At 51.1% G+C, this 22,445-nt stretch overlaps 1 protein-coding gene across 20 annotated transcripts in view; it reads right to left on the bottom strand.

Annotated features, from left to right (window-relative positions):
- Positions 1-9,884: 9,884 nt before the first annotated feature.
- LOC146394443 (glycogenin-2-like) overlaps positions 9,885-22,445 on the bottom strand; it is a 37,972-nt gene continuing 25,411 nt past the window's right edge. For 6 of the 20 annotated variants that reach the window (XM_085007042.1, XM_085007039.1, XM_085007038.1 and 3 more), the window contains exons 9-11: positions 15,049-15,153; positions 14,193-14,300; positions 9,885-11,807 (exon numbers count right to left, since the gene is read on the bottom strand). In XM_085007042.1, the coding sequence (XP_084863168.1) occupies positions 11,646-11,807; positions 14,193-14,300; positions 15,049-15,153 (375 nt within the window). In that variant the 3' untranslated portion in view covers positions 9,885-11,645. Of the gene's footprint in view, positions 11,808-14,192; positions 14,301-15,048; positions 15,154-15,174; positions 15,443-22,445 lie in introns of those variants that run through there. The other 14 variants (XM_085007057.1, XM_085007053.1, XM_085007056.1 and 11 more) reach the window with 3 other exon arrangements.

Here is a 22,445-nt window from a genome sequence, read left to right as displayed (position 1 = left end):
TTGTGATCATCATGGTACAACTATAAATGTAATAAATTCACTGAGTAATATAAACAAAAGAATGTACGTGCATGTGTGACTGGGCCACTGTGCTGTGCAGCAGAAATTAGCACAATATTGTAAATCAACTGCACTTAAAAAATCATGCTTTCCTACTGGTTGGGAGCAACGGCAGACAAGAATGAAATATGTTCCTTTGGGCGTTCCCATGGTGGTTCAGGGGGCTAAGAACCCAGCTAGGATCCATGAGGATGCGGGTTCAATCTCTGGCCTCGCTCAGTGAGTTAATGATCTAGTGTTGCCATGAGCTGTGGTGTAGGTCGAAGATGCGGCTTGGATCCTGCTTGCATTGCTGTGGCTGTGGTGTAGGCTGGCAGCTGCAGCTCTGATTCAACCCCTAGCCTGGGAACCTCCATATGCTGAGGGTGTGGCCCTAAAAAGGAAAAAAAAAAAAAGAGAGATAAGTTTCTCTTTCTTTTCAAAAATTCCTGCCTTCCCCACGCAGAAAATATGCACAAAAGAAAAACCTGTAGAATAAATACCCATTAACACCCATCTTCTCTCTGTTCTCATATTTAAACACCCCAACTTTCATCTCCTCTGAAAAACCAACGATGCAAACAGGTGTGCTTGCCTTTCGAGCTTCCAGCTACATTTGTAGAACACTTTATCTTTTTCTAAAATGTTTTAAAATCAAAGTATAGTTGATTCACAATGTTGTGCAAAACAATTTGTTTAAATATGATTATTTTAAACATTGTACATTTGCAGAAAACCTTTTGTGCCTTTTTTTTCCCTTTCTTTCTTTCATCTTTTACAACTTTCTGAGGTGCTCCTGGGGCATTCCGTTCCTTTAGAGTCAAATTGCTTTCCTCTCTGGGGAAACGTGGCGGGGATTGGAGCCCGGGGCAGCTTTCGAGGCGTGGTAGCCTGTTGCAAAACTGATTCTGAGCAAAACGGGGAGTTTTCTCCGCAGGTAGATGAGGGGCAGGAAGGGAGCAAAGCCGCCAGCAGCAGCGCGCTCCCCGCTGACCCCAAGGGTGAGGAAGTTGCACGAGGTCCTGGCAGCGGCGGCGACGAGCTGGGGGGGGTGGCCCCCCGAGCAGGGCTTGGCGACAGAGTCAATGTCACCCTGGACTGAACAAACTCCAGCTTCATCTCCGGGGCGCCGGGGGAGATTTACAATCATCCGGGGAAAGGTCACAGTCTCCGGAGCCATCCCCGGGCCGGTTACTTCATTTAGAATTTGCCCGTTTACAACCCGCCTGACGGGTTAGGCAGCTTGCAAACTGGGTGACCAGAGGCAGGCTTGACCCCTCCCATCCAACATCTGAGCCGCTGGAAACCCAGCTTTCTCCCAGAGCCCTTGCTGCTGGTGCAGGGACAGAGCGATGGGGTGCTTTGCACCTGTTATCTGCGACCTCCTGTGCCGGCCTGCCCGCCTCCTCTTCCATCCCCTCACCCTGCGTCCCCCCAGCCCCAATGGAAGTTTGCAGAAGTGTCATTAAGCCCTGTGGGGTCTGGGGAACCCACTGGAATGTCCAAGCAAGGCACACTCTGTGGGGTCCGCAAACGCACTCAGCTTTGGCTGCTCCCAGAGGTCAGCTCGTGAACCTCCCAGGGCGAGCTCAGCACACGATGTCCACTCCACTGCATGATGACACGCCACGGGGACGGATTTAGCCCCTCATCTCACAGGCTGCACAGACACGAACTCGAAGGAGTTCCCATGGTGGCTCAGCAGGTTAAGGACCCAACACCGTCTCTGAGGCTGTGGGTTCAACCCCTGCCTCGCTCAGTGGGTTAAGGATCCGGTGTTGCCGTGAGCTGGGATGTAGGTTGCAGACAAGACTTGGATTCGGGTGTTGCTGTGGCTGGGGTGTAGACCGGCAGCTGCAGCTCCGATTTGACCCCTAGCCTGGGAACTTCCATATGCCGCAGGTACGGCCCCCAAAAGAAAAAAACCAAAAAACAAAGAACCCAAAATTCACCAGAGCCCCACCCAGAAGAGAGAAATCTATGAAACTCTCTGAGGGCCACATAGAAAAAGACCTTTGCCTTCCAGAGTTAGCATGAAAAGTTTCAGGTAAGATACCAAGAGACGAATCCATTTAAAAAACACGGACGTGGCGTGTGTCTCAAATTTCAAAGCGCTCCTGAGGAAAATGAAGAGAGAAGCAGCAGGCTGGGAGTCAATGTGAAGAGAATGCAACTCAATAACAAGGCAGGTGATCTGAGAAATGGGTCAAAGAGGCTCCCAGCCAGTTGACTGAGATGATAGGAACGGCAACATGCAGGTGCCCGCAGGCTGGACGTCACTCATAACTGGAGAAACAAACCAAGACCACGGGGAGAGACTGCGTCCCGCCCCCTCGCAAGGCTGGAATAAGTGTTTTTAAAAACACACGGACACACTGCTATATATAAAATAGATACCTACGTGGGATGGACAGGGAGTTTGGCACTGGTAAATGCAAATTATGATATTGAGAATGGATTAGCCATGAGGTCCTGCTGTCCAGCACGGGGAACTCTGTCCGGTCTCTTGGGACAGACCAGGATGGAAGAGAATGTGAGAAGAAGAATGGATATGTATAACTGGGTCCCTTTGCTGTACACATGAAACTGATACAATGCTATATAGCAACTATATGCCAATAAATTTTTTTTTTTTTGTCTTTTTGCCATTTCTTGGGCCGCTCCTGTGGCATATGGAGGTTCCCAGGCTAGGGGTCTAATCGGAGCTATAGCCACTGGCCTATGCCAGAGCCACAGCAGCGCAGGATCCGAGCCGTGTCTGTGACTTACACCACAGCTCACGGCAACACTGGATCCTTAACCCACTGAGCAAGGCCAGGGATCGAACCCGCAACCTCATGGTTCCTAGTTGGATTCGTTAGCCACTGCGCCACGACGGGAACTTCCCCCAAAATTTTTTAATTAAAAAATAAAACTTCAAAAAAAGAAAATCTTCATTGCTGTGGCTGTGACATGGGCCAGCAGCTGTAGCTCTGATTCGACCCCTAGCCTGGGAACCTCCAGATGCCACAGGTGTAGCCCTAAAAAAAAGAAAAAAAAGAAAAAAAGAAAGAAAAAACAAATCTGTAGAACCTCAGAATGTGCTTGTCTTAGGAAACAGGTTTTTAGTGTTTTTTTGCGTGTGGGTTTTTTGTTTTTTTTTTTCTGGATTTGAGGGCTGTACCCTCAGCATATGGAGGTTCCCAGGCTGGAGGCTGAAGCAGAGCCACAGCTGCTGGCCTACACCAAAACCACAGCAACTCGGGATCTGAACCATGTCTGCAACCTACATCACAGCTCATGGCAATGCTGGATCCTCAACCCATTGAGCAAGGCCAGGGATTGAACCCTCATTCTCATGGATAGAGGTCAGATTCATTACTGATGAGCCATAATGGTAACTCCAGGAGATGTGTCTTCAAAGAGCTCATTAAAGTAAAACGAGGCCACTAGGGTGTTTCCTAATCCAATAGGATTAAATGTCCGTTGACAGAGGAACGGATAAAAAAGATACAGTATGTGCACACGGTGGAATATTACTCAGCCATAAAAAAGAATAACACCATTTGCAACAGCACGGATGAACCTAGAGATGATCAAACGAAGTGAAATAAATCACACAGAGAAACACAAATACCACAGGACCTCGCTTATATGGGGAATCTAGTAGGAAATGATACACAAGTACTTATTTATAAAATAGATGCAAACCCCATATTTCAAAATCAAACTTGCAGGAGAAACTGGGTGGGGGGTCGGTTGGGAGGATGGATTTAACACATATGCAACACCATATAAAACAGATACACCACAAGGACCTCCTGCAGAGCACAGGGAGGGCTACTCAATATGCTGTAATAACCTAGATGGGGAAAAAAATGGGTATATGTCTATGTACAACTGATTCACGCTGCTGTAAACCTGAAGCTAATACAGTGATGTCAATCAACTATACTCCAATAATTTTTTTAATTAAAAATTAAAAAAAAAAAACAAGTGTCGGCAAGAAAGTAGGCAAGTCGGAACACTCATCCATTGGGCTTTCCCCTTCGCCCCCGCAGCGTGGACAAAAATATGAGTTTGGAAGCAAGCGGTCTTGGGTGCAAATTCCTAGCTCAGATTGTTGGGTGATGACGGAAACTCCACTTCACTTGCTGCAACACGGGGCGTCAATGTATTCTCTTTTTCGAAACTTTTAAAATTTTGACACGGTGACAGAGTCACGCCTCCTCGCAAGAAATAGCACAGAGAGGGGTCCTGTGCGTTTTGGCTGGTTCCCCCAATCAGAGCTCTCCTACAGTAGGGCGTGTGCCCTCTACCCGGTTCCCCCAATCACGGGTCTCCTACAATATGATGTGTGTCCTCTGCCTGGTTCCCCCCAATCACAGCTCTCCTACCATCTAGCAACCAGGCATGGAGGCAACTGGTCGACCTCACTCAGCCATCCTCAGTTTTGCTCCTGGGGATGCTGGGAAAATCTGCCGTCTCCTCACCAAGGAGGAACCCGCCCTCCCCACACCTGGACCTCGGACCTCCAGCCTCCAGGGCTGGGAGATATCAATGTCTGTTGTTTGAGGGACCCTGTCTGGGGTGCTTTGTTAGGACAGCTCAAGAAAACCAACAGGAGCGTTCTGAGAACTCCGTATCAAGGTGTATCTTTTTGCCCATGGATATCCAATGGTCTCAGCATCCTTGGTCAAAAAGACCGGCCTTTCTCCCAGGCATTGCCTCTGTGCTTGGCTAAACCCTTGCCTTCGTCATGGAGAAGAGTAGGTGTGCACGCCGGGGGTATTGGAAGATTAAAACACTCGGAATGCAGCTGGTCCCCAATCCTGGGGGTTTCCTCTCCTGGTCTTTGCCCACTCTTGAAGCCTTGGAAGTCTATGAAAGGCTTTCCAGAGGATGCCAGAGGTGAAGAGTCTTGAGGAAAAACTAAGATTTACGCAAGCTTACAGACAGTGTGTGTTTGAGTTTCCTGGGGTGGTAGTAACAAATGACCACAAACCAGGTGGCTTAAAACAATGAAAATTATCCTTTCTCAGTCCTGGAGACCAGACTTTCAAGATCGAGAGGTCCCAGGGCCATGCTTCCTCCCTCCAGAGGCTCCAGGGGAGGGTCCTTCCTGCCTCTTCCAGCTTCTGGGGGCTCCAGGCGGCCCTGGGCTGGTGGCCACCTCCCTCCCATCTCTGTCTCCATCTTCCCGTGGCTTCTCCTCTGTGTCTGGGTCTCCTCTTGTGTCTCTTAGGAGGACACTGTCCTTGGATGGAGGGCCCCCCTCATCCAGGAGGACCTCCTCTCAGACCCTCCCCGTGGCTTCTCCTCTGTGCCTGGGTCTCTTCTGTGTCTTCGAAGGACACCCTGTCAGACCAAATGGCTTTGAAAACAAAGCAATACAGGCGTTTCTTCCTGACTTGTTCTCCCATCATCTTCTCCCAAAGCTGCCATGGTTATATTTTTACAAATCTTTTGTGGTGGTTCCTAATTCCTTGCCCAGTGACTGATCAAAAAATAGTTCTTGGATGAATTGGGACCTGAGTCATTCCAAAAACTTACCAGAAAAGGCGGGGGGAGTGGGTAAAATTCTCCTTGAGAAACTGCCCTAAAAGGGCATGTCCTTCCACGTTTCCTACAGAGCCCTTGGCCAGAGACCTGTTTTTGTGCCCTCGTTGATCCTAAGGAGTGGCCTTCCAGAAAAATTACTTGCATAACAAGCAGCAATAGGCTGGCAGATTTAGCCAGCCCCACCCAGGAAAGCCATGTGTATACTGTACAGCCTGGGACTGGAGGCCACGTAGGCTGAGGGACCCAGTCACCAAGGCGTGTGATTTTTCTTTGTCCCCAGCTTTATGGAGACCTAATCAATGGTGGGAGCTGAAGGTTGCAACATGGTGACTTCATAGCTTTACATGTCTTGCCAAATGGCCACCCTCACAGTGTCGGCAAACGCCTACATCAGGTTAGACAGATGCCCCTTCTTTTTGGTGAGGAGAACTTTTAAGATGTCCTCTCGTTTTAGTTGACGGCTGAGTAATATTCCATTGTGTACATGAGACCACGTCTTCTTTAAATCCATGCCTCTGTCAAAGGACATTGAGGTTGTTTCCCTGCCTTGGCTGTTGTGAATCGTGCTGCCATGAACACATGGGTGCGGGATCTTTTGGAAACGCAGTTAGAGTCTGGATGGATGCCCAGGAGTGGGACAGCTGGGTCGTGTGGTAGTTCTATATTTAGTTTTCCAAGGGTGCAACCAGATATGATCATACCCAGAGAAGTAAGTCAGAAAGAGAAAGACAAACACCACATGATGCCACTTACAGGTGGAATCTAAAATAAGGCACACATGACTGCATATATCGAAAAAACCAAGGCCTGTATCAAAGTGGATGTTGCTATCTATTTTCCATCTTTTATAATAAACCCCATGTTTTCACTAGAATGATACAATCTGCGATTATAAATATGCTGTCAAATCTCAAAAACTATATATGGCACAAAGGAGCCTATCTACAGAACCGATACAGACTCACAGACACGGAGAGACCTGTGGTCGTCAGGGGGGGAGGGGGAGGGAGTGGGATGGACGGGGAGGTTGGAGTTCACAGAGGCAAACTGTGACACCGAGAAAGGATAAGCCATGGGGTCCTGCTGTACAGCACCGGGAACTCTATCCAGTCTCTTGGGATGGACCAGGATGGAAGACAATAGAAGAACCGGCATGTGTGTGTGTGTGTGTAGACTGGGTCACTTTGCTGTACAGCAGAAATTGATACAACATTGTAAGTCAACTATAATAAAAATGATTTTAAAAAGGGCAGTCAAAGGCAGGGGGACCCCAGGCTGGGCTCCTCTCATGTGCATTCTGGTCCCGGATGGGGCTGGTGGCAGCAGGCATCTGAGCCAATCCCCACCCGCCTCCCACACACGGTCTGACCTCCTCACCACGCACGCTCTTCAATTGTCCCTTCATCTCTGTACCACCTCCCATCCTGCATCCCGCATCCCACCATGAGCAATCCAGGTAAGCACATGGCGTCGGCCATACAGTCCCCTCCTGAGACAGAGGACACGTTTCACCCACTGAAAAGGTCCCAACGGTTGCGTCACAGGGTGGCGAAATGTCCAGGAGTGCGGGCTGTCCATACAAAGGTGAGGCTGCCCAACAAGCAGCATCAGGTCCTCGGAGCAGGAGCAGGGGACACCTCCCCAGAGAAGACGCAAGACCCTTCACCCACCCACGGAGAGATACTGAACGGAGGTCAGCTTGGGGGGAAGGGTGACGGCCACTGGAAGGGACAGAGAGGATGAAGCCCTGACGGCTGCAGGTGTGGTCCTGCTGGAGGACCAGAGGCTGAAGCCATTCCTCAGAAGCCACGTGCTCCACAGCCCAGGGCACGGAGCCTTCCGGAGAAGCCCCGGACCAGAGATACCACGTCCTGTGACACCGACAGGGTCCTTCCAAGGCCATGATGCCTCAAGTGGCCCCGTGGCCAGACGCCCATCATCAGCTTCCCGCCAACAGCACACCAACAAGAGCGTGTCTCCCCAGATGCGCCACAGACGCTCGGCTACAAATTCTTGTTGGCCTTTGTTCTCTGACTCCATCCCCCATCCACCCAACATCCGAGAGGGGAGCCCCCTCAAAATGCACAAATCTCCATGCGATCTCAATGCCCAGGTTGTCCTTGGGGCCAAGGACACCACGACGCCAAGGGACACAGGCACCTGGGCTGCAGGAGGCCAGGGGTCAGAAAGGAGGCCAAGAATGGGGTGAGGGTTGAAAACACCACCGGGCAAACGAGGTGGGCCCGTGACGCCTCTGAAGATGGAAACTCTTGGGCCACCTTAACGTGCTGGGGGATCCACAGAGATTTTCGCAAATTCTGTTTGTCGTGAACTTAAGCTGATCCATGGCAGCTTTCTCAAGGTCATAAAGCTAAAATGTCCCACAGGTACCCAGCTGCGCTCCAGGCTTCTAATGGACCTGCCTCGCTACCCACTCTCCTCTTTATAATGTGTTCCCCCTTCCCCCCCACCTGGGGGGTGTTTTTCCTTTTTAGGGCCGTACCTGTGGCATAAGGATGTTCCCAGGCTGGAGGTTGAATTGGAGTTGCAGCTGCCAGCCTGCACCACAGCCACAGCCACGCCAGATCTGAGCCCCATCTGGGACCTACACGGCAGCTCATGGCAAGACCGGATCCTTAACCCACTGAGCGAGGCCAGGGATCAAACCCTCTTCCTCATGGACACGGTGTTGGGTTCTTAACCTGTTGAGCCCCCACATGAACTTCCTACTAAATTTAAAAGACGTTTTTATGATGTGTTATTATCCACAAAGCGTATGTCGCACGCCAGGTATACACTGGAGCTGCATCAAACGCTTCCAACAGATGTTCATGCCAAGAAGAAGATTCCATTGTTGTCTCTTAGGAATCCTGACAGACAGCGTTGGTATGCACGACATCTGGTTTTGAAGCTGAAGGCAGAAAGGTACAAAGGGTGTTGCCCTGTGAAGAGCAGAGGGCTAGGAAATCAGGAACGAGAACGTGTCTGCTTTTCCTAATCCAGGGGTGGAGGCTAAAAATACTCCATTTGACTCCAACTTAATCATGGTTCCACATCAAAAGGCATTAGCCTTAGGACAGTCCAGGTACCTGCAACCACCAGGATATGACCCAGCAACTTCGAGGAACAAAAATACTATGCTGGGTTCCTCAAGAGCCACCTGCCCAGGTCAACACATCTGGAAACACTTTTCTCCCCATGCCGTTTCATCCTGGCCACCCCACCCCCGCCGCCAAGTTGGATGTTTGTAGAACAATGAAATGTTTTTTTTAAAAACTCTGTGTACCAAAATATTAGAGATAGTATCGGCCAAATCACATCCCTCAGGAATTCAGCGTATACAGTTCTGTAGTCCCGACATTACGCAGCACGGCGTCTGGCAGCAGCATTCTTCAGGCAATAATATCACAGTATTTCTCTTTAGTGTCTTTACAAGTCAGTACAGGTTTGCGTAGGTTCTTGTACATTCTCATGTATTGATTTAGCACATGTCCGAGTGTCTGCCATTTGGAGACACTCAATAACTACATGGAGGATGGATGGATGGTTGGTAGGCGGATGGATGGATGGATCAAAGAATGGGTGGGTGGGTGGATGGATGAATTGATGAATGTATGGATTGGTGGGTGGGTGGATGGATTAATGGATGAATAGATAGATGGATGGATGGATGGATGGATGGATGGAAGAATGGGTGGATAGGTGAGTTGGGTGGATGGATGGATGAATGAAAGAATGGATAGATAAAAGGGTTGGTGGTGGATGGATGAATGGATAGATGGATGGATGGATGGATGGACAGTGAATGGATGGATGGATACATGGGACAATGGATGGATGGATGGGTTGGTGGGTGAATGGATAGATGGATGGATGGATAGATGAATGGTTGGGTGGATAGATGTATAAATGGATGGATGCAAGAATGGATGGATACACGGAAGAATGGATGGATGGATGGATGGGTCGGTGGGTGAATGGATAGATGGATGGATAGATGAATGGTTGGGTGGAGAGATGTATAAATGGATGGATGCAAGAATGGATGGATGGATGGATGGGTTGGTGGGTGGGTGGATGAAATGGAGAAGACAAAGCTAGGAAGTGAGCAGCATCCCTAGAGAGACCTCACCAGATTTCTACAGTTAAGAAGTAAACAGTTCTACTCGTTTCACTGCTACTATCCAGTCTGAAAAACCCATTTGGTTGTTTAAATTTATAATAGGACAAAGCCACTCACATTCCTATACCTATTATTCCAATGGCTCAGAACACACACAAATACACACCAGAAGGAGACCCCATCACCATTTTAAAATTTTAATTGCAATACATTTGCCGTCATCCAAACCCTAGAAGGCACAGACCCTAGAAGGCACAAGAGGTCGAGCGTACACCTTCAGCTGGTGCGTCATCGCCCTTACGCACGCATCCTCTTCCCAGAGAAGCTGGACGGGACTCCAATGTTCATTGCCTGGAATTCTCGCACATCTGGATGCCAGACTCAGACTTCTGTTTGTCATAGTCCAACACCGTGGCCCAGAGCGCACACGGTCCTTCTCAGGAACAGACAGATGGGGTTCCTCTGAGGTTATTCTGGGGTTACCCCATCCAACCCACCCGAGGCTCTATCGCTATGGCTATTTCCGACTATCCCTGACGCATCATATGAGTGAAACCAGCCAGGACTACAGACCATTCACCAGCCATCGATAAAAAGAAACAATCCCTCCACAGGTCTCACCTCGAACAAGCGACTGCCCCATCGAGCACCAAATCTTCAAGAAGATTCCCTTACCCAGAGGGCGAGCCTCGTCTGGGGGGGTACACGATGGGGCCAGACGCCCTGCCCACAGCTGCCTCAACTTTCTTCCAACCCTATGCCCTCGCGACTTTCCACAGGACACACATGACAAATACACCATTCAAACATTACAAAAACTGCATTTCTTGGCGTTCCCTGGTGGCTCAGTGGGGTGGAGATCCAGCATGGTGACTGCTGTGGTGCAGGTTCAATCCCTGGCCAGGGATCTACGGCACGCTGCCGCTACAGCCAAAGAAAACTAGATTTCTTTCTCTTTAGTACAGCGGGCGACGTCCAGCTTTAATTACCCTTGTGACGGCCACCGAGGGTGACCCTTAGAGAGACCCCTACATACCGCTCTCATTCCCAGGACGAGGACCCTTCTGAAGGTGAGGCTTTCGGGTAGAATAAAGTGTCCAGTGTCACAAAACGGAGCATTGGCCCCGAAGAGCTGCGCTGGCGTGGCGTGGAGAGCACGATGCCGCCTCACGGTATTTCAAAGAGAGGTAGTGAGACCCAGCAGAGGGCAGGCCGGCGTCCTGGACACACCTGTCTCGAAACAGGCAGCCCCTCCAAGTCCAGGTACTGAGCGTGACCTGTCCCCGCCATCACACATCCCTCGGTGTTAACCCTTGGTTCTCCTAAACCAGTAGGTAAACCAGCGTCGGAGACGTGACCTCCCCCAGGCAGCTGCAATCTGCCTTCCAAATACCGCTGGCTCATCCACACGGGGCCTCTGTCAATGGCCCTTTGAAGTCCTGTGGGGTTTTGTGCAAGAGACACCACACCGTGCTGTTTCTCAGCCACGTTCTGCAAAGCCTAAACCAGAGCGACCCTCAAGACTGAACAGTGACTTTGTCTTAAAGGGAAGGGCTTGTCCTCGCGGAGGGATCCCAGGACTCGCAGTCCCTATACCAGTGTCCCGAGCTTTGGGACAGAAGCTGTGCAGTGACATCTAACCCTACGCAGGATGGATACAGCAGCACGGGGCGGAGGCAGCATTTCTGAGCTGCTTCCAGCAAGATCAGAGAACCGTGTCCAGGGTCGACCAGGTTATTCCTGCTCCCTTTGGCCGACACATCACGTCGGAAAGGAAACGTGACGTCCCGGGAGAGCCAGGGAGGCCCCGTGGGCGGGGCTTCGAGTGGCTTCTGGATGGACCGCGGGATGGACAGGCGGCCTCGCCATCCGCAGAGGCGCATCGCGGAAGAGCCTTCCCTGGGCGGGGCCTGGAGATGCTCGCGGGGCAGGGCCCCTCGGGTCACTGCAGGAAGCGGTCCAGCTTCTCCTGAATGCGGGCAAACGCGTCCCTCCCCAGGTAATCCATGCGCCCCTCCTCCCACTTTCTGCGCTCCTCCTCGGGACTCGGCGCCTTCACCTTCTCTTGGATGGACAGCGCGGAGACGGAGACGGCCAGGGCGACCTAAGGAACACAAGCCCACGGGAGACGGCTTCAGAAAAACTGTCCTCGGACCCTGAGCCATACGCCAGGCGTCTGCCCAGATTGGCATTCCGTTCCGCAGACTCACGGCTCAGGGGGGACCACGGCCCTGCTGACTACAGCAGACCTTCGATTTAGGAGAAAACACGCTGAATGAAATAGAACCTTCTCCGAGTTCCCGTCGTGGACCAGGGATTAACCCGACTAGGATCCATGAGGATGCGGGTTCGATCCCTGGCCTCACTCAGTGGGTGAAGGATCTGGCGTTGCCACGAACTGTGGTGTAGGTCGCAGACGTGGCTCGGATCCTGCGTGGCTGTGGCTGCGGCGTAGGCGGGCGGCTGGCGCTGCGATTCAACCCCTAGCCTGGGAACCTCCATATGCTGCAGGTGCAGCCCTAAAAAGACCAAAATAAGTAAGTAAATAAATAGAACCTTCTTACTAGACGATGCTTTTTTTTGCCTCCTTTTCCAGAAATTTGATAAAAGATAACAGTACCTGTGTTCCCTTGTTCCTAGATTTTTTTTTTCGGCCGTGCCTGCCACTTGCAAAAGTTTCCGGGCCGGGGCTCAAACCCTCACACAGCAGTGACTTAAGCCACAGTAGTGACAACACCAGATCCTTAACCATTAGGCCACCAGGAAACTCTGGACGGGAGTTTATCTTCATGAGCCAGGCTCCCACCAGGATTTTCTCCACACCAGCCCCTGGTCGAGTCCTCCGCCAGCTCTCCCAGGTGGGCACCTTGTCTCCATCTCACGGATGTCCAGAGGACAGGTGCTTACCCACGGTCCCAAGCTCACATCGCGGCTGGGCTGTCAATGGTAGGTCTGCCCAACAAGACTCCCACTCATCCCGTGTCACCCCCGAGACACTCTGCACCTCCTCCGGGAGCCCACAACCACCATGCAGGGGCTGAACGCATGCAGGCGCTCCCATGCCACAGGCTGCACAGCGACGTTTCAGAAGAACCCCTCCACGAGCAGCGCTAGACCTAAGTTCACGATAGAGCATCTGGCATGTGCTATGCTGACCAGCAAGAGACAAAAAGCAAATTCGCAAATTCTGGTCAATGCATCATGCAAACTAACACCTGTTTATGTAGGAAGCCAGCGTCTACATATCTGTTCCTATAAACTGAGTATGTGTGTTTTCACCTCCTCAAACTCATAGGTTAAATTCCAGCCCCCAAGGGGATGGTGACAGGAGGTGGGGCCTTGGGGGGAGTGGGGTCTTGGGGAGGTGGGGCCTTGGGGGAGTGGGGTCTTGGGGAGGTGGGGCCTTGGGGAAGTGGGGTCTTGGGGAGGTGGGGCCTTGGGGGAGTGGGGTCTTGGGGAGGCAGTCATGAGGGTGGAGCCCCCAGGACGGGATCAGTGCCCTTAGAAAAGAGACACCTGGGAGCCTCCTCGCCCCTTCCATCCTGTGAGGACACAGTGAGAAGATGCTATCTAGGAACCAGGAAGCAGCCTCACTCTTGTTGTAGCAGCCTCCACAAACCAAGCCACAATGCAAAAAAAAAAAAAACAAACAAACCAAAAACTAATTTTTTCTTTTTATGGCCACATCTGTGGCACATAGAAGTTCCCAGGCCAGAGATCAAATCGAAGATGCACCTGCCAGCCTACACCGCAGCTCACGGCAACGCCGGATCCTTAACCCACTGAGCGAGGCCAGGGATGGAACCGGCATCCTCGTGGACACTATGTCCAATTCTTAACCCGCTGAGCCACAAAGGGAACTCCTTAATTTTCATCCTAAGCCCAGCACCCACCTCTAGAGATTTCTTGGCTATTACTTAAACATCAGAAGCTGTTATCAGACTGATGTTAGAGAGAAAAATTAGCAACTGCCTGCAGGAAACGTATCATCAGAGAGACTGAGGTTTAGCACCGTAATATCCGGAAGAGGAAGGGTCAGGAGGAAAGCATCCTTCTCTTCCTTCTTCAAGAAGACCCCGACGCATGCTCAATTTGGATGAAAATATTCACCCCCCAATGTCCCAGCTTTTAGGTTCTATTTTTTTTTTTTTTTTTTGGAGACAATTGATATTTGCTTCCATGCTGACTCTGCAGGAAAACACAGCACAGCCCCGTCACCTCAATTAACTTTGGCAGAACAGTGTTTAAAGAGAGGATGGCCCATGATTATCAGAGCTGAGGACAGAGAGGAGCAGGGACCGGCCACCGCAGCAGGCACAAGCCAGGGCGAGGCTACAGGGCTCTAAGCAACAGAAGCGGCCGCACGCGCATCTTAAATCAGGGATGCTGCGAAGCTTAGTGATGGCAGGTGCACGTTTAGAGGCGGCCCCCCGGATCGCGCACAGCATCCATCAGGGCAGCTGGACCAAGCAAATGGCTAGGACACCACCTCCAAAGCGTCCTGGAGTCTGGGGTCCCTGGTGACATCCACAGGGGGCACCGGGCTTGGTTCCAAGGATTCCTCAGAGGGGCCGCCTTCGGCCGTATCCGCTGGCTGCTGCAAACACAACCGTTTCCTGGTTAGTCAGCTGCGGGGCTTCAGAGCTCCGCAGCCTTAAGTGAAATGACAGCGAATGCCTTTTCCCGGGGAAATAAGATCCAACTGGTGGGTTGGGCTCAAGAACCCCCTGAGCCGAGACCACTGTGCACGTCCCGCCAGCCGCCCGCTGCTCCCTGCCTGGGAGGAGGTGCTGAGGGGTTCACACGCTGCATAAGGCTTCACGTTTCAGAGACGGATTCAACGTGCTGAAAGCCAGCGTCTCTGGAAGCATTTGACTCAAACGGTCTTGCAGCGAGAGTTAAGAGTGGGTTCAACCTTCTGGGGGATGCACAGTCACGGAAGCCCGGATTCAGGAGGGCAAATTTAGGGGAAAAAGGCACAGTCAAAATCCCCAAATACTGATAAGAAACATGAGTTCAATGTTGCGCCGTGAATTTTTTTAAAAATTCAGGAAGACGTACATGCAGTATTGACACTGCATCTCTTTCCTGTCTGATTCTCTCTAAAGCAAGAAATAAGAGAATGACTGACTGACGGACACAAAGCCCAGTGATGGAGGAGGGAAAAGGCAGAGCAGGCAGCCAGGGCTCATAGCCCCCTGGAAACGACACCCACTCGCTGCCACACAAGGGGAAGAGCCATTCAGAAAGGTCACGGGACGGAGAAGCAATAGGCAAGAGGGGCCAGTGGGCACAGGTGCACAGAGACACCCAGGATGTGCCCAAGAGGTAGGAAGGAGTTATACCGAGCCGGTTGGGGTCTCTGTGAGGTCTGCAAACTGGGGGGAGGCTGGTGACACAGGGTCACCCAGCTCTCCAGCAGAAGCTTCCACTTCAGGCCAACCTAGCATCTAAAAAAAAGAGCAAATGTAAGTTAGGACAGAGCTTCAGGTCCATCATTAAAAATACCCTATGATATCACGTATATCTGGACTCTAATACCGGGCACGAATGAACCTTTCCACAGAAAAGAAACTCCCGGACTGGGAGAACTGACCTGTGGTTGCCGCCGAGAGGAGGGGAGGGGGATGGACGGGGAATGTGGGGTTCACAGAGGCAAACTATTGCCTTTGGAGTGGATGGGCAACGAGATCCTGCTGGGTGGCACTGGGAACTCGGTCTAGTCACTGCTGATGGAGCCTGATCACGGGAGAAAAAAGAATGTACACACGTATGTGTCACTGGGTCAACACGCGGTACAGTAGAAAATCGAAAGAACACTGCAAACCAGCTATGATGGAAAAAAATAAAAGTCATTATAAAAAAATAAACATTAAAAATACCCCCAGGTTTTTTTTCCTGCCTCCATGATGCAAGTACAGCTGGAGGAGGAGCAGGTCTGGGACTGGGAGCGCCCTGCTCGCCCACGCTGGCATCTGCTTCTTGGCTCAGCCCCAAGGGGCCTGGCACCTGAGCAGGGCGGTGTGATGAATTCTCACCCACAGCACTGAGATGCACTGTGAGTCACGCCAGACTGGGCAGTGAGATGGGGACACTTCCTACCTTCTGTCCCCACAGGTTGGGTGAAAAGTAAGGTGCCCCCCATGTCCAACATCTTCCAAATTCCAGCTAGAATCCGCAAGAAAGTGGAACCCTACAGAAAGCCATTCCAGCAGCTGCTTTCTCAGCTCTCCCAAGGATCAGACCCAGCAAAGTCCATCCCAGAGGCATAGGTGACAACATCATGCATGACAGGCAATGGATGGCTTCCCCACGGGACCCTAATCCTCTCTCATGGAGCCACCTCGGAAAAATGCTACCCTGGAAGGTGACAGAACAGAGCCATGGCAGGATCCTGGATCCCTGTGTGACGGTGTGGAGCCGAGTGTGTCTTTGCCAACTCGGCTAAACGGGACACAGACAAGAAACAGACGTGTGTATCAGGGGGCACTTAGTGACAGCTGCGAGCCCACCCTGATGGATTCAGGGCTGGGAGGCCAGCCTGGGCCCCCAGGCTGGAGTCCATCCAAGTCCAAAGGCTCCAGGGGTGTAACTGAAAGGGTGTCAGCCAGCGTTGACAGTGAACTTGGTCACTCAGTTGACCATCCCCCCTGCAAACACTCAGCACAAATCGTGGAGGCTGGGCTGACCCTCAGTGCAGGGGCCAGATAGGCATCAGCGACTCTTTATCCTGGGCTTGCAGCGTCCAAAACCACCTCACACACACACAGGTTTTGAGTGAGGGTGACAACGCATACACCCAGCTCTGGATTGCTGACCCCAGCTTTCCTGATTTGGAAAAGGTCCTATTAATCCCTGCATTAACTGAGGCAGCTGTGAGCGCATTCCTGGATATTTATGGAAAGCTGGGAAGATGGGCAGGGGTGTGGGCTATCCGCAGGCGCCCCACCCTCGTCGGCTACAGTCCAAGGACAGAGATCGACGTTCCGCAAATAACAGCCATGCGCTCACCATCCATGAGAGCCTTTGCCAAGGAAGACAAGAGAGGGTCAAGGGCAGGTGTAACAACTCGGATCGATCTTGTTGAGAGAGGGGAGCACTCCTGAATGAGTAACTTGGGAAATGAACCTTTTTTCCTCCCCTGTCCTTTTAGGGCTGCACCTGTGGCATATGGAAGTTCCTGGGCTAGGGGTCGAATCAGAGCTACTGCTGCCAGCCTATGTCACAGCTACCGCAATACAGGATCTGAGTCGCACCTGCAACCTACACCACAGTTTGTGGGGACGCCAGATTCTTAACCCATGGAGCAAGACCAGGGATCGAACCTGCATCCTCATGGATACCAGTCAGGTTCTTACCCTGCCGAGCTACAACGGGAACTCGTCCCATAAATGAAGTCTTGAAGATGAGCGGGAGATGGGGTGAGAAAGAGAACACGCTGAGCAAAACAGGACAGCATGTGCAAATGTCCTGAGGCAGAGGTAAAGGAGGGTGATAAGAAACGGAAGTAACTTTGCTGTAAAAACTGCACAAAACTTAACACCCCCCCCCAAAAAAAGGCCATTTTTGGTGAAATTCAGTTAAATTTTACTGTAGAAGATAGTATGTTCATGAAGTTGCTTTCTTTTTTTTTAATGTTGATTTTTCTATTGAATCAGCTCGAAAGTGCAACGTAAAAGAAGGGCTCTTTACTACACACGACATCCTGCCGTGTGCCGCCACAGGGACGCACCTAGAGATTATCATGCCAAGTGAGTCAGTCCGACAGAGAAAGACACAGACCCTCGGAGATCACTTCCAGGTGGCATCTAAACTGTGACACAAATGCACCTGTCTACAGAACAGAAACAGACTCACCGACACAGAGCCCAGACATGGGGCTGCCGAGGGGGAGGGCTGGATGGGGAGTTTGGGGTCCGTAGATGCCAACCCGGACACTGAGAATGGATCAGCAACTGGGACCTCTTGGGAGAGACCAGGACGGAAGATAAACCACGCAAGGGCACATGTGTGTATACGGCTGACGGGGTCACTTTGCTGTACAGCAGACGTGGACATAACGTGGCGAATCCACTGTACTTTTGCAAAATACATTTCAACCCCCCCTCCCCCAATACGGCTCATTCTCCCCAGTCTTGATTATGGGTGTGAAATCCAAGCATAAACTTCTAAGAATGCGGAGAGAAAGCAAAATGATCGTGTTATCCAAGAGACGAAAGGCCAGGCTAACAGCAGCTCCATTTCATTCCGTGTTCCAACCCGGTTCCTAACGTGCACTCCTCAACGTCCATGTCATGCCTTTTCCTTTGCACAGCAGCCTTGTGAGGGTGTGCTTCCTGCTCTGCCTGGGGAAGAGTTTCATTTGCAGACAGAGACACGGGTTAAGGATGCCAAAGTCACACAGGAGAGACAGGGGATTTGAGCGTGCTCTGCTCTGATCACCCAGCCCTCTGCGAGCCCAAGAAACCTCCCATCATGAAGGCACCTTCAGTCCCTTCGCTCTACAAAACACTACCACAACGTTTAGGAGGCAAAAACAGTGTGAACGAGGTAAATGCACTATCACACCAACATGCACACGATCCAAATACATAATTTCCTTCTCCAGTTAGGGCTGGGGGGCAGAATGTTCTAGATTTGAATGCAGACGCCCGCTTAAGAAAAAAATGTACAAATAGCCAGATAAATCCCTTCCCCACTCTGAGACGCTATTTCTTTAATAACCCATGGCACAGACACCTGATGTCACGGACAAAGAAAGCCAGGCGCCTGGCAAACAGTCAGTGCCCCCCAAAAGATGAGGCAAACTGGAGTGACGAAACGCCCGTGTTGTCACCTGCATGTCTCTCCACAAAGAACACACAGAGAAATTCCACGTGGGGCGTCGTGACATTTTCCCCTTCCTTGGAAGGGACTGAACTCAGGGCTGCAGAGTTGACAGGAACGGAGGGCCCGATAAGCCCCCTCTCCGGCGTGGCTTTAGATGCGGGAGCGTCTCCCAAGTTGCACTTCAGGAGAAGCAGCAACGGCAAGTCATGCTAACAGGTCTGCACGAGCATCCTGATGGCTCCAATAAAAGCTCAGGGAGATAAAACAGATAAACCACGAAGTCCTTCTACAGGGCACTGAGAACGACGTTCAAAACCCTGTCATAAGCCATCGTGGAAAAGAATCCGAAAAAGAACATGCATAGAGTGGAATCTGAACAAAGGACAGACGGACCGTCTTTGCAGAACAGACGCTGACTCAGACAATGAAAAACGTGTGGTCTCCGGAGGGGACAGGTTGGGGGGTGGGGGGATGCGCTTGGGCTGTGGGATGGACATCCTGTGAAATCAGATAGCGATGATCATTAGACAACTACAGATGTGATAAATGCATCTGAGTAATAATAATAATAAAAAAAGAATATACATATGTACTGACAATGTTTTGAGGCATAGTCTTTTTCAGATTTATATATATATGGAAGTGAATCGTTCCACTGTACACCTAAACGATCAAAACGCTGTACAGCAACTCTAATTTTTTTTTTCTTTTCTTTTTTTTTTTTTGTCTTTAAGGGCCGCACTGGTGGCAAAGGGAGGTTCCCAGGCTGGGGGTTGGATCGGAGGTGTAGCTGCCCGCCGACACCGCAGCCACCGCAATGCTGGATCTGAGCCGTGTCTGCGACCGACACCACAGCTCACGGCAACACCAGATCCTTAACCCACAGGGCGAAGCGAGGGATCGAACCCGTGTCCTCAAGGATGCTAGTCAGGTTCGTGAACCCCTGCGCCACAATGGAAACAGCCTCTACTTCCATTTAAAAAGACCAAAAAATGCACGTTAACAACTGAAATAAATATAAGCAGACACAGGGATAATAAATACTCCCCTCTTTCTTTCCAGCGACAGAGAGGGAGGGAATTCCGAAGACGGACGAGGACAATCGCGGGCTCAGAGCCAGCCTTGCAGCCCTTTGCCGGCGAGCTTGGGAACGCAGCCCTGGGACGCGGGGCTTGTGCAGATGGCACGTCTCTGGATCCTTCAACGATCAGCATTTTGCCAAGTCGTACCCCCAACCCGCTGCCCGAAGCTTGGGTCAACTTTGAAAAGAGACACGCATGGGAAGGGAAGAAACATCCAGAGGCTTCTCGGCGCAAAGAACACACAGAAGCCCAAGCATGGACAGCATTCCGAGGCTCAAAGGCGTCTGGCTCCAGAAAGATGGAAGCAGAAAGAACATGCTGAAGCCAGATCACCCACGCACGGAAGGGAGAGCCACGGGACAGGGCGAGACGTGGCTCCCGGCCACCACCCCCCAAGAAGGGAAATTTAGAACCAGCAATGAACACACACGCCGCTGTCCCATGGACCGGCATCCTGGGAACGTACCACTGTCGGGGTGAAAGCAGAGAATACAAACGCGCACAGGTCTTCACGAACCAAAGAGGAAGAGGAGCTCCCGCTGTGGCTCAGCAGCTTAAGAACCTGACATTGTGGCCGTGAGGATCCGGGTTCGATCCCTGGCCTCGCTCGGGGGGTGGGGGTGGGGTGAAGGATCCGGGGTTGCCGTGAGCTGTGATGTAGGTTGCAGACACGGCTTGGATCCTGCATCACTGTGGCTGTGGTGTAGACCGGCAGCTGCAGCCCCTTAGCTCGGGCCCTGCCATAGGCCGCAGGTGCGGCCCTAAAAAGAAAAAACGAAGAACAGAGACGTTCCTGTGTGGCTTGGCAGGTGAAGGATCTGGCGTGGTCCCTGCTGTGACTTGGGTCGCTGCTGTATTGAGGGTTCAATCCCCGGCCTGGGAACTGACCCGTGCTGTGGGTGTGGCCAAAAATAAAGAACTAGCAAAAAATATCTCTCTTACACATGCACTTATATGGGAAATAAATGAGATATCATTCAGCTTCACTTCTGAAAACGGAGACCTCGCATCCACAGTGCCTCCCAGGTCCAGACTCAGCTCCTGCACAGCTACAGGGAGTTATGAAAATATGTTTTTTTGGGCATTGGGTTCCCAATTCCCCAGGAAAGAATCGGGAGCATATCATTCAATGTACGGCCAGTAGGTGGTGGTGATGCTGCCTAACTCGTGAATTCATACCTGGGCGCATAAAACAATGACACTACAAAGATCCCTGCCTCTTAAAAGGGCAGTGACGGCGTCTTTTTTTTTTTTTTTTTTTTCCCCATTTCTAGGGCCGTTCTTGCAGCATGTGGAGGTTCCCAGGCTAGGGGTTCAATCGGAGCTGTAGCCGCCAGCCTACACCACAGCCACAGCATCGCGGGATCCAAGCCATGTCTGCGACCTACAGCACAGCTCACGGCAACACCGGATCCTCAACCCACTGAGCAAGGCCAGGGATCAAACCCGCAACCTCACCCACTGAGCGAGGCCAGGGATCAAACCCGCACCCTCATGGTTCCTAGTCGGAGTCGTGAACCACTGCGCCACGACGGACACTTGAACGTCATCGTTTTACAGACGCATTTCATCACCAAATATTCAATCGATGAGATGTTTCTTCTCTTTTAAAAAACTATATTGACGTAGAGTTAATTTACAATGTTGTGTTCCTGCAAAGTGACTCCGGCAAACTTATATACGTGTGTATATCCTTTCTCATGTTCTTCTTTTGTTTGTTTTGGCCACACCTGCCACATGTGGAATTGCCCCGGCCAGGGATCGAACCCGCACCACAGCAGCGACCCAGGCTGTTTCCATGATGCCAGGTACTTAACCCACTGTGCCACAGGGGAACTCCTCTTTTTCATACTCTCTTCCAGGATGGTTTATTTCATCTGTGCTCTACCACAGGGCCTTGCTAATCCCTCCTATGTAATTCTTTGCCTCTGCTGATGGGAGTTTTTCAAAATGCTAATCTCTGCCAGGAACACCCTTCCTGGCACACGGAGAAATACTGTTTGACCCGCTATCTCTGCATCCTTTAGGCTGGTCCACTGGACCCATCAAAATAAGCATCGGAGCTGGAAAGGGTTTTCACGGAGGTCCTTCACGGAGTCTTACGTGTGGGTTAAACATTTCGTGTGAACGCTGACTTTTAAAAAATCCCGGCAGCAAGGATTTACTGACGAGCACAGGAGATGATATTCAGTATCTGGCAATAACCTATTTATGGAATATAATCTTAAAAAAAAACATAATAACTGCATTGCTCTGCTACACTCCTGAAACTAACGCAACAGTGTACATCAACTCTATTTAAAAAAGAAAAGAAAAGAAAAGAAAAAAGATCCTTGCAGGCTCAGGGCTCCTCCAGGCACCACAGGGACGAGGGGTCATTTAAGAGCTTAACTGACAGATTCTTTACATTCCTGGAAACTTAACTCTCAAAAGGCACTTCCTGGGGCCCAGAGCCGGCAGAGAGGCCCTCAGGGAACAGGAGGAGGAATAAAAAAGCTGGGCAAAGCTCGCCTTCTACCACCCCCGGCAGTCCAAACGTGGGTGGGTGGGGTTTTTTTATTTTTCCGTTTGTCTGGATGGTGCTTGGAAACGGCACCTCAAAAATGATTAATGCAGGGAGTTGCCTGGACCTCATGGATCCCACATTCAAGCAAGATGCAGCCTGCCTGCCATGGATAGATTTGCTAAACTTGAAACAGGCGTGGCTTATCATCCTGGAGAAACAGCTCCAGAGTTATTCCCAAAACACGGAAAAGGACAGTTTCTCTTCCCTCCAGCCCCCAGGTCCGTCCCCAGCCACAAATTCGTGTTAATTCTTGGGAGACCCATAG

Source organism: Sus scrofa, chromosome X (assembly GCF_054392235.1).
Source record: "Sus scrofa isolate SSC_HxYL_T2T_F1_AM1 chromosome X, Sscrofa_HxYL_maternal_Yorkshire_Landrace_v2.0, whole genome shotgun sequence".
Taxonomy (NCBI): Eukaryota; Metazoa; Chordata; class Mammalia; order Artiodactyla; family Suidae; genus Sus; species Sus scrofa.
The sequence above is the reverse complement of the archived record's forward strand: the minus strand, read 5'-3'. Positions and strand labels throughout refer to the sequence as shown.